Consider the following 12,388-nt stretch of genomic DNA (forward strand, 5'->3'; position numbering starts at 1 on the left):
GAATTGGAAAGGTAATTCTTTCCTAACCTCCAATCCTATCACAACACACAGAAACCATTTCCTAATCAAGCACTAATGATTTTTATATTAAACCTTATTCTGAGTTAGCCACACCACCACTCTTTTCTGTTAGGCTAAATCCAGAAAACTGAGAGGAGAATGTTAAAAGAAAACTACCCTACATTAACTGAAAAATAAACTTGTCTTATCATAGTCCCTTCAATATTATCAGGTGTGTAGTCTTTTCCTGCCCTACAACCCCTCTGCCCGGATCCAACTAGGCTAAATGATGCAGGCTACAGAGTCAAATCTATGCCCTGCTATGTTAGCTGGCCCCTTTGAGAGCCAAGGGGCAAACATAATTTCACACAGTAACAATAATAGGATAGATGCCATGTACTTCCTCTGTATCTGTGTGAGAAGCGACCATGCTCCTATTCTGGCTCTGTGGCTCAGGTGGGCATCCCTGAATTTCACACACATATTCTACTTTGCAGTACACCCATGTCTCACAGAAGACATCTGCCTCCAGCTATCTGTAATTACTTTTACCTGTTCCAAAGATATTTATGGATGTGAGCAAGATAAATATTCGCTTTCTGCCCCTGCTTGGAAATTTTTTGCACGATAACACTAGAAACCACTAGAGGGGAGGGGCTTTAAGTTGTCTATAAGACTACCTTTTTCAAGTCCAGCCACAGCACTGTAGGTCCTTTCAGAGGGGAATGATGAAAGGATGTTCAAAACGAAGTGAACGACACTCATTTGGAAGAATGCCAATTACTCCTTAAGCTCTGGAAGGACCCTCAGGGCCCAGAGCAGCCAGTCCACAAGGCTGGCCCCACTAACACGCCCAAACATCTGGTAATCTAGTGGTTTCAGAGTAAGTGGGAGCCTTGCTAGAATGTTGCCCCTGGGATGCATGCTACAGGACTGCCTTGTAACAAAGTCCTTTTGGTTCTATAATAACTAAATTCCTTGGATGGAATCCAAGATGGACCTGGCTTATACCAAAGTAAATTCTGCAGCATGCAATGCTATAGCAAACTTTCAATATATATTATATTCACTATGAGTTTAAGAAACCAAACAATAATAAGTGGCAACTGTTTATATGGTAAACGTTACATTCTGCTGCCACAAGCAACTCTGGGGTACGTAGTATGCTTTTTGATACAATCCTCTGATGTAAACAACATCTTTAAATAAAAACACAATCTAGTGTTGTTAACCACAGGCTGAAAAAGGTAGAAGCTAGCCAGGTTACCTATAAGGGGTCAGATTGTTGAGAGGTGGAGGAGTATCACAGGTGTTGTATGTTTCCAAGACAGGTATGGGGAGAGAGTTTCTGTCAAAAAGCTTCTGGTCTTGAACAGTAGAGCTTCTGAAGGCCTTTCGGGTGTTGATTCCTTGTAGTGACACTGAAAGAAGATGGAAGGCATTAGAAAATGGATGACAGGCTATTTGAGCAAACACTGAGTCACACCAGTCGGAGAGGCCTCAGCTGCTGCATTTCTTGGCTGCGGCTGTCTGCAGCCAGGTTTTTTTTTTTTTTTTCCTCCCCCTCTGGGGAAGCCCCACAAGGCTGTCAGCAGCCCAGCCATTTCATGACTGAACAAAATGAGGCAACACAAAGGTTTACTATGTGGCCAGATCTAGCAGGCCCCTCCTTAGGAGGAATGAATCTTCCAAGTACTTTTATGGTAGCAAAATACGATTGGGGGGAAGGGGAATTTGAGAAAGAGGGAATTGGGGGAACGGGAGAAAGGGAGTGTGTGGAGGTGTGGTAGAGATTAAAAGGTTTCTTTACATCACCCAGGCTTGTGTCGTTTCAAAGCAGAACTCCATAGGTCTCTGTGATTTCTCCCCTCACTTTTTTATAAATCAGGAAAAAAAAAATTCTAAGCAACTGCTCAGCAGAGCCTGCAAATGCTGAGCTCAGCTTCCTTACCTTCTTCTTCCTTGGGATCCAGCTGAGTGACTTTAACTTGTAGGCGGTCGACCCTCTCAGCAAGGGAGCTTACTCGAGAGGCAAAAGTATTTGCCTGAGTGAAGAGCTCTCCAAAAATGTCCTCGGCATATTTACCTGAGAGGGCAAAGAAACCAAGTCACTAGTGCCTAAAAGTGACATACATGGTCAGAAAAACTGGCTACTAAAGACTGTATTTCCCACCTCCCAAACACACACACCCACCCCTCTAAGATGGTTCAGGCTACATGCAGAGCTTGCTCCTGGAGACAGAGACATACCCTCCAGAGCCTGGGCAGCCTGCATGTGCTCTATAACTAATAGAGTCTTCTTGGCAAAATGAACTGACATGAAACTCAAAACAGGATGAATAAAATCAACAGGTGTGATACAAAAAAAACGAATCCTAGAAGAGTGGAGAGTATGTCTATACATTTGCCTATAGCCCTTAGCCCTTTGCTGCTCTGTAAAAGCACCTTGTAAAAGTGCTTCTGGAAAACAGATTGGGAGTTAGAAGGACCTTCTATGTGTTTACAATTAACACGAAAAACAAGAAATTACATCCTCAGTGGAGCCCCAAAAGTACGCTGAACAACCATGATGAGATGTGGTATCTTTCAGGGGCCCTGAACTTACTAACAACTCATAATAGAGATATAACTTCTTCTAAGAGGTGAAAAGGTTATTTTATGTTTTATGACCTACAACTTTGAAAGTCTTTGCTTTAGGTTATAATCCTTCAAATCTACATCTCAGGGAACAAGTGGAAAGCTGAAACATTCAAGCTCTCCCTGAAAAACAACATACCAGTGGTCTCATTCCACAATGTCTTGTTTTTTAGAAAAAGAAAAGAGTTCCGTACTTTCAACCCTGGAATGCAAGGAGAATTTGCAGCCAAAGAAACATAAAAGCAATCTGACACTACCTCCATATTGTCATTCCAAGCCACAAAGCACATTCTTGCTAGAATGAAAAGTGGTGCATACGAATAAATATACCATCTGAGTTTGTTACTTGCAAGGTGAAGGCAGGCATAAGTTACTGTGCCCAACCAAAAGATCATTTCTTTGAGAACTATTTAAAGTAGGCTCTTACTTTAGTTTCTGAACTACATTTATTCTTAGTCCATACTTGAGGGCAAAAAATTAGTTCAAAAGGCCAAAACTGCACCTTCAGGGTGAAATCAGCTCACTCAATGTAACCTGGAAGGTAAGGATAAGACCAATCAACAGCATATTTTGAATTGCTGGTAAATTTAGTCAATAAAGAGTTTCTAATCAAGGAAGAAGCAAGTCTTTGCATACTGAATGGTTTTGTGATCTAAACAGTCATGGGAAGCTCCTAAGCTCAAAGGACTGAAATTGGCTAACAAGCTGCACTTCTACTGGGCAGGTTGAGAATCCAATCTGATCCCTGATAATATGGCTAAGTCCTACAAGAATGATACTGTACTGACTCACAGATATAGAGAACAAACTAGGGGTTACCAGTGGGGAGAGGGAAGGGGGGAGGGGCCAAGACAGGGTAGGGGATTAAGAGGTACAAACTACTGTGTATAAAATAAACAGGCTACAAGGATATATGGTACAGCATAGAGAATAGAGCCAATATTTTATAATAACTATAAATGGAGTATAACCTTTAAAAATTTTGAACCACTATGTTGTACACCTGACACTTATATAATATTGTAAATCAACCATATCTCAAAAAAAAACACCCAAAAACCAAAAACCATATTGCATCATGCTTGCCTAGGTAACGAATAACTGTGATCGGAAGACTGTAACAGAGAAACACACATTAAGCATGGAAAATAAACCAGGCTCAAAAATATCTGTTAACCATCCAGCTGTTCTGGAGGAAAAGAAAACCCTAAATCAATTTACCCTTAGGTCACCACGAGAGTACGCAGGATTTCCTGCTCCTCAGTGAAGGGAGCAGTGATAGTGGGAGTAGAGATCAGTGTGGCACAATGGTTTAAGATGAAATCATACAAAGAACCCCACCATATAAAAATGGTAACATTGAGAATTCTATTTGAAGGGGGAGCGAGGTGGAGTGAAGGCTTCCCCGCTGTCACATTACGTCACGTCAGGCCCTAGGTATACTTAGAACTGCAAGATGAGACATGGAAGAAGCAGTAGACTTCAAACCAGAAAGTCTGAATTTAAGTCTCAGTTCTTTCTATCTACACCTGTGTACTTTTCAGCAAGTCAAATTCTCCCAGCCTCAGTTTCCTCATCTGCGAAATGGGGACAACTATATCTATCTCACCAAGTTGTCACAGGATTAAACGAGCCAAAAATGTAAACTCTTTTTTTAAATTAATTAATTTATTTTTGGCTGTGTTGGGTCATCACTGTGTGCAGGTTTTCTCTAGTTGCGGCAAGTGGGGGCTACTCTTTGTTGCGGTGCAGTGCACGGGCCTCTCATTGCGGTGGCTTCTCTTGTTGCAGAGCACAGGCTCCAGGCACACAGGCTTCAGTAGTTGTGGCTCGTTGGCTCTATAGTGCAGGCTCAGTAGTTGTGGTGCACAGGTTTAGTTGCTCCGTGGCATGTGGGATTTTCCCGGACTGGGGCTCGAACCCACGTCCCCTGCACTGGCAGGCAGATTCTTAACCACTGTGCCACCAGGGAAGTCCCTGTAAATTGTTATAATGAGACTCCTCCTTATATTGCTCAACCATATCAGATGACTTTTTTTTTTTTGGCCGCGTTGGGTCTTTATTTGCTGCACGCAGGCTTTCTCTAGTTGCAGTGAGCAGGGGGGCTACTCTTTGTTGCGGTGCACGGGCTTCTCATTGCGGTGGCTTCTCTTGTTGCGGAGCACAGGCTCTAGGCATGCGGGCTTCAGTAATTGTGGCACGCGGGCTCAGGAGTTGTGGCTTGCGGGCTCTAGAGTGCAGGCTCAGTAGTTGTGGCGCACGGGCTTAGTTGCTCCGTGGCATGTGGGATCTTCCCGGACCAGGGATCCAACCCACGTTCCCTGTATTGGCAGGCGGATTCTTAACCACTGCGCCACCAGGGAAGTCCCAGATGACTTTTAAGAGTATGACTATCTAAGTATCCTAAGTTTTATGCTCAGAGGAAATTTAAAATATAATTCCAGTCAGTAATGTGATAGCCCTGTTCTTTCAGTACTAAAAAGTACTCCAACCTCTGAAAACAGAAGTGTGATACTTATAAAGGAGAAAACCAAAGTGCCTTGTTCAGAGTTAAATTTCACTTATTCAGATTACCAAGATAGATCCACTATCACATCAGGACATTCATAATAGACATCTACCCATTTTGCAAAAGATTCCAGAAGCAGTCTTCAACTTTTTTTTTTTCTCTTAGCAGTACAGCCTTTCAAATGAAATCTTATGTGGAAATGGAACAAGTAAAACTGATTTTTAAAAATATGAAGCTGCTCTTGTTTGAATTTGAGTGGGAGTCTTGGAGCCCCCCAATGGCATGGACCCACTGTACTCAGAAAACCCAATATCACAACATATCTTTTTAAAAATTTATTTATTTATTTTATTTGGCTGCGCTGGGTCTTAGTTGCGGCATGCGGGATCTTTTAGTTGTGGCATGTGGAATCTTTAGTTGCAACATGTGGGATCTAGTTCCCTGACCAGGGATAGAACCCGGGCCCCCTGCCCTGGGAGTGTGGAGTCTTAGCCACTGGACCACCAGGGAAGTCCCATAACAAATCTTAATGACCCAAGAGGGGGTTTCCTTTTCCTAGGTGGTCAGGATACTGATTCAGAAGTGCTGGCTGGCTGGCTGGGCCCACATTTCCTAAGATATGGCAACCTAATATGTGAAATGCCAATCTCACTGCACTGAGGGAAAATGAGAATCCTGGATATGCTATCAGGGAGCAATTCATGGCTGTGAAATCTTAGTTTTGTGCTTTATTCATTCCATAATCAGACTTTCCCTACTAGACCAAGCACTTCCGGCTAGAGTACAATACATGAGGTCAAGGTCATGAGCCTGAAGCACATATGAGCCCATTCCTGCACCTCTCTCTACTAGATGAAATCCTAGTCCTCTTTCAAGGCTCGGTTCAAATGTAACCTCTTCTGTGAAGCTTTCCTTGACTCTCCCTATTCCCGCTATGTTCCCATTCCCCATAGGAAATATTCCTTCCTTCCCTGTATTCTCTGTGCACCAACAGCATGGAAGCATGGAAAGAGTACATGCATGAATCATTCAACAAGTATTTACTGAGCTCCTACTGGGTGCCAGGTACTATACAAGACAGACACTGGGGTTCAAGGACAAACAACACATGATTTCTGCCTCCAAAGAACTTTCAATTTAATATAGGAGATAAATTTCAATATAATGTGGTGGGTAATAATACAGGCATGTAATAGGATCTCAGAGGGGTACTCAGTCCAACCTGGAGGAGGAGATCCCTGAGCTGGGTGGGCCTTGAAGATCAGCTACAAGGATGGCAAGGGCTCTCCAGGCAGTGGGAACAACAAAGCCACCGCGCTGAAGTATGAGAGAATATGGTCTGTCTCAGAAGCTACGAGTAGTTGGTAATTCAGTTTTTCTCCCTTATTTTTTTCCCTTTTTAATTTTAAAAGAATCCCTTAAAAAGACTGTAAAATGGGAGAAGATAGATTACAGAAAATGAGGCTGAAAAGAAAGGCAGGTCTTAAAAGTCTTGAATGCCAGGCCAAGGAACTTAAATAATTCCATAGTGAGGAAAAGCAGAGATAAATACATAGCTAACATTTATACTCTTATTTTAAAAACACTTTTTAAACTGCAAAAGTTAACACAGACTTAACTTTAAAAAATTCAAACAATTCAGAATTATAAAAGTAAAAAGTAAGATTTTAGTTTTGGGCAGACCACTCTGGCAAGAGTATAGGTTTAAGATTTATAAGATTTTATACAATTTTTAGGTTTATAGATTTAAGGGGGTTGCTCAGAGAAAGGGAGGCCAGAGGGAGGCTAGGACAACAGTTTAGGTGAGAGTTAAAGTCGTACTAAACCAGGGCAGTGTTGGTAGAGACAGAGAGACAGGAGACAGAACTGAGAAATTCTTAGGAAGTCTGACTTTGCCTCTGACTGCTGTGTCTTCAGGCAAGTTACCTTACTTTTCTGAGCCTTCATTTCTTCATCTGAAAAATGGCAATGCCAACATCTAACGTCATAGGATTATTAAGAGGATTAAATGAGATAATCTATGTGAAGATCCTATTAAAACCCGGCTTAAAGTAGGCAATCAACAAACGTGAGTTCCCTTCTCATCCTCTCCCCATTCTCCCCTTAAGAATTATTTATTCCTTTCTCCTCTGGTAGAGTATGAGCTCCTGGAAGGCAGAGACCATTTCTTACTATTGCTGTATCCTCTCAGCATCTGGCACATAAAATATGTTCAATACATGTTTACTGGATGAATAAAGGGTCAGCTAGCTCTACAACCTGAGGAAATCTTGTTTCCACAGGCACAAGCCAACCCTGGCCCTCAGATCAGCTTCCTCAAGATAGGAATGCTCTGATCACAAGTGGGAGAGTGAGCAATGGCATCCAGCAACACTACCCTGGAAAAACACCTGAGAGAGAGCATAACTCCTGCTGAGTGAGAATAAGAAGCATCATTAGCTAGATGTCCTTTGTCCTATAGAAAAGGAACCAGTGTGTGACTGACTTCCACCCATTTGGCCTTCTCAGGGTGACAGAAGCAGAAATGATGCTTTTAAGAAGCAGTGAGGCTCTCTGCAGCCTTCATGTGCTTCCTTGTCAGCCGTACTGCTGTTGCACTGCTGTCAATGTTCCTTTGTGTAAGACAGACACTGGCGGGGTTTCATTTCTTTCTTGACGCCCCATCCAGGTTTCCCTAAGCCCTGGATCAACTGAGATGGCCTCTGAGCTAGGTGATGGCTTAGGAATCTCAGACCCCATACATCATATGGTCACAGACCTCTGTCTCCTCAGGCACCTATTTTCAAGGCAGGGCCTATTACTATCTGGGGGGATGCAGGCTTTCTTGATATTCCACTGTTTTCACTAAGGGCAGTGATGCGATAGGAGAGGTGAATGTCTGAAATAATTCACACCAAGATGCTTTTGCTAAGGAAGATCACTAAAATGGCATTTTGACAGAGGTTCTTATGGGAGCTGGAATGGCACTAGACAAATGCAGAGCCTATCCAAGCATCTGCCCTTCTCATATCTCAGCTCCAAGCAAACAAAGTCAACTTAATTCAGAATGAAATCCAAACCCATGCATGTACCCCACCCAAGGCAGTCTTATTCATTCTTATCAATTAAAAAAAAAAAATTACAGTTGAGCTGGCTTTCCCTCAGCTCCAAAACAGACTGGGTTAACCCCCATCTTCCTCCTAGAGAAGAATGGCTCCAGCTACAATTTGTGTCACTGTGTTCACACAGCTTGCAAAACTCCCAATACCCCAGAGACTACAGAAGTAATTTGTACCCTGAACTTGGACCTGGGGGCTTGCAGCACAATTAAATGTGTACCAAGGCAGACAAGTCAGCCAGAATCTCTCTGAATTCATGTTTGCTTTACTTCTCTTTGGGAAGAAAAGCGGGGGGGGCGGGGGGAGGCTGTTGGGTAGATAAAGACTATTGGCACATTTGAGGCTTCAACAAAGTCAGGCTACATCGAATAGCTTTGTGCAATTACAGGCACATTCCCCAACCCAAGATACTGTTCTGTGAACCTCCCACTTTACACACAGAGAATTCTGCTCTGTCATTCCATCTGCAGTTTCTGCTGCAGCCCTTCCTGCCACCCTTCCCACAGATTTCTTTTGAAGCAGGTGGAGGGGGAGGGGGAGGGAACCTAGAGGGTGGTAGTAGATGAAGAAAGGGTTGAGGGGAAGAATCTGTACCAAAAAGGAGCCTCTCTTTGGGGAGGGGGTGGGAGTGGGATAAATTTTCGCACTACCTAGGGAAGGCAGATGGGGGAGAAATAGGAACACGGAGGAGAAGGAAACAAAATAAAGAGCACCAACGACCCCTGAGGGCAAAGCACAGGCTCTCTGCGGCACTCACTCAGGCTGCCCAGCTGTCGGATGACATTTGCCAGGGTGATGTTGGTCATGCATTCCAGCTCGCTTCTAACGCTAGGCAACGTCTGACGGCACAGGTGCCTTGGCTCGATGTTCCTCGTTACTAACGGCATGGTGGACCTGCTTCAGGCAACGTTCTGAATGATGAAAAACAACCTAAAAAAGAAATAACAGGAAAGTATTACTCAACCACAAATTCCAGGCACACCAGGGCTGTGTGAGTCTTTTTTCCTTTTGTTTTGCTCTGATCTGAACAGCTTTAAAAATCTTCTGTCTTTTTTCTGTTTTAAGCCCTCCCTTACCCCTACCACCCCTTTTAAAGGTTTGCCATTAGAGGCTTGCTGGATAAGTTTAGAAATTCTGAACTGGTGTCTGCTGACTGAGGGTACACAGGCAGCATAAAAACCTAAAAACCTTAAAATAACAACTATGCTCCAACTAACAAGAGTCTGCAGAGGCAGGGACGCATGGTAAGAAAACAGCCCATTCAGCAGGTCCTGGATGGTATAGATCCTAACCTTGGGGGGTCCACAACCAGAACAGATCACATTCCAGATAATCAATTATAAGAATCAAAAAAGAGCTTTTGTCATCTGACAGTCTCCACAATGAAATTAAGTTGCCAATAGTGATTCTACTGCTCTGCAACAGGACATAACTTCTCCAGTCCTTCCCTGATGGAGGACTGTTAATGTACAGCTAAATACTGCCAGTATCTATTAACACTACCAAAGTTTAGTCTGTAAATTGACAGAATGAAAGAATATGAAGGAAAATTTTACACGTTCAATATATCAAACATGATGCCAAGCACCCTGTGCTGTAAGATTCCCTAGTCCTTTCTCTTCTACCCACAGCTCCCTTTCTCTCTCCCATCCGGTTCAACACACCTGGGCCAAAAGGCTCTTGAGACAGCAGGAAGTGGAGCAGATCCGGAAACCTTCCAGTTACTGTTTCTTATCCTGTCGGCTGAGCCCCTTTCCCTAGGAAATCCCCCAGCACTTTAGGTTCATGCTGAGCTATTGTTTTAGAGTTAGATTACCAAATTCCTAGCTTTACAAGGACAGGAGGAGGTATTTTATCCAACAAAATGGATATGACTACAGCCAAGGCACATCGGGCTGGAACTGTTTCCCTATCTTGTGAAACTAAAGAAATTTAAAACAGCCTAATGGTTTTTGTGCTAGGGAAGATGGCAAAGTAAATGGTAAAGCATAAAGGTAACATACCCAAGTCCCCAAGATTGCAAATTCCTCTTTAAAAAAACAAAAAACAAAAAAACAACCCACAGAGGTTTACTTACATCAAATCTCAAAACACCAGCTCATCACCAAAAAAGTTGACTGTGAATACGAAATGCTTAAACCAAGCTAAACATCATAGATCTTAAAAGTGAACCAACATATTGTCTGACCAAAAGAAAAAAAAAAAAAGCCCTTCAGGCTCAAAGAGGGAGTAGAACCCTTTGGAACAGACTGCTCCTTGTTATGGACATTCTGATCTGCTAAGAGTAAAAATAAAACAGGAAGCCAGCAGCTTGGGGAACAAGATTTCCTGTCACCAACAGCAACAGCCTAAGAACCAAGAGAATCAGCTGTTTGCTCATAACTTAGAACCTCCCTTTAATAGTCACTGTGTGGCAGCTGTTCCTATCTTTGGGGTGCAGAGGTGTTTCCTGAATGTTTGTCTACTGTCTAAGGAAATCATTTTCATTCTGTTCCTCAGCTAAGTTCCCCTTTGACTAAACAGGTTTTCTAATCCAAACTCTGGACTTTCCCTCCCAGTCTACCTCTTCTCCTCTTTTACATAATCTAAAGGGTACTGGGTACTAACATGCAAGCTTTATTAACTCATACTGAAAAGAGAGTTTAGAACAGCAAAGGAGGCAAGGTGTTACAAATAAAAGAACCTCACAGGACTCTGCATCCTCTGGATGCCCTTAGACTCCCAAACTTCAAGCTTTTAGGAAGAACCAGAAATTCAGGGGTACAGCCAGAGATGAGTGGAAATAGCCATTATGGCTCCCTCCATTAGCAATCATTTCAGAACTTGTTCTAGCTTCTTAGAGGAGCTACAGGAGCCAGATCCCCTTGAAATTCTGCACTGAATGGCCACTGACAGGGCATTCCAGACATTCTCTTTGGACACCTAATGGAAACTGGATTCCAGATGGCTAGGTAAATGTCAGATTGGAGGTGGAGCTGGGGAAGCCACTCTGACACCTTGGTACTTTAGCATTTATGCTTTCCCAAGTACCTTGGGTAAGTGGACACAAATGGAGTCAACTCTATGTCTTCTGGGGTGGGGGAACCAAGTTTTCAATAGCAAGATAGCTACCTCTTGCCAAAAAAAGCCAGCTCCCACAACCAGCTAGAGTACTCAAGAAATTACAATATGTCAATATCTATCAAGACAAAACAATTAGAAAAGTGAATCTGCTACTAAAAAAAAAGTCATTTTATATGTTTCAGAGCCACCAGAGAAAGACAAGATTCCCTATTATATGGAATTACCTGCATCACTGCTCATTTTTCTTTTGGATAATCAAGGTTAGTTGTATTATGCCAAAGAAGTATGGAATTACGCATGATCTGAACCACAATACTAATTTGACCAAGAAAAATAAAACCCTCTATTCCAGTGAAGATAAACTTAGAAATGGGGCAAAGACTTCCAAGGCTCTTGACTCAACTCAGCTTCAAGTTGTGGAGTTGAGACATACTTCCCTTGCCCTGAGTCTTGACACCTTACTAGCTGTGTTATCTTGGGCAATTTTCCTAGAGACATTAAATAAGGTAACATGTATAAAATGTCCACTACAGGGCTAAGAAGAAAGGTAGTTACTTTTAGTTCCATGGACCTCAGGCAAATCCTCCTGTAAAATCAATTTTATTCATTGACAAATATTTTAAAACACTTTTAACAATGGACATATTATGTAGTAGAATACAATATTCACATAAATTTAAAGATGAAACCCTAGGGGCTCCCCTGATGGCGCAGTGGTTAAGAATCCGCCTGCCAATGCAGGGGACACGGGTTCAAGCCCTTGTCTGGGAAGATCCCACATGCCGTGGAGCAACTAAGCCCGTGCACCACAACTACTGAGCCTGCGCTCTGGAGCCCGCGAGCCACAACTACTGAAGCCTGCGCACCTAGAGCCCGTGTTCTGCAACAAAAGAAGCCACCACAATGAGAAGCCCGTGCACCGCAAGGAAGGGTAGCCCCCGCTCGCCACAACTAGAGAAAACCCGCATGCAGTAACAAAGACCCAAAGCAGCCAAAAATAAATAAATAAATTTATAATAAATAAATAAATAAGTGTGTGTGTGTATTTTAAAAAATAATAATAAAGTTGAAACCCTAGACT

At 42.8% G+C, this 12,388-nt stretch overlaps 1 protein-coding gene across 2 annotated transcripts in view; it reads right to left on the reverse strand.

The window, feature by feature from the left end:
- WASF2 (WASP family member 2) overlaps nt 1-12,388 on the reverse strand; it is a 69,722-nt gene that overhangs the window by 12,401 nt on the left and 44,933 nt on the right. For both annotated transcript variants that reach the window (XM_068539256.1, XM_068539257.1), the window contains 3 exons: nt 9,002-9,174; nt 1,952-2,086; nt 1,268-1,421 (listed from right to left, as the gene is read on the reverse strand). In XM_068539256.1, the coding sequence (XP_068395357.1) occupies nt 1,268-1,421; nt 1,952-2,086; nt 9,002-9,131 (419 nt within the window). In that variant the 5' untranslated portion in view covers nt 9,132-9,174. The remainder of the gene's footprint in view (nt 1-1,267; nt 1,422-1,951; nt 2,087-9,001; nt 9,175-12,388) is intronic.

The sequence above is a fragment of the Eschrichtius robustus genome, chromosome 3, assembly GCF_028021215.1.
Source record: "Eschrichtius robustus isolate mEscRob2 chromosome 3, mEscRob2.pri, whole genome shotgun sequence".
Lineage (NCBI taxonomy): Eukaryota > Metazoa > Chordata > Mammalia > Artiodactyla > Eschrichtiidae > Eschrichtius > Eschrichtius robustus.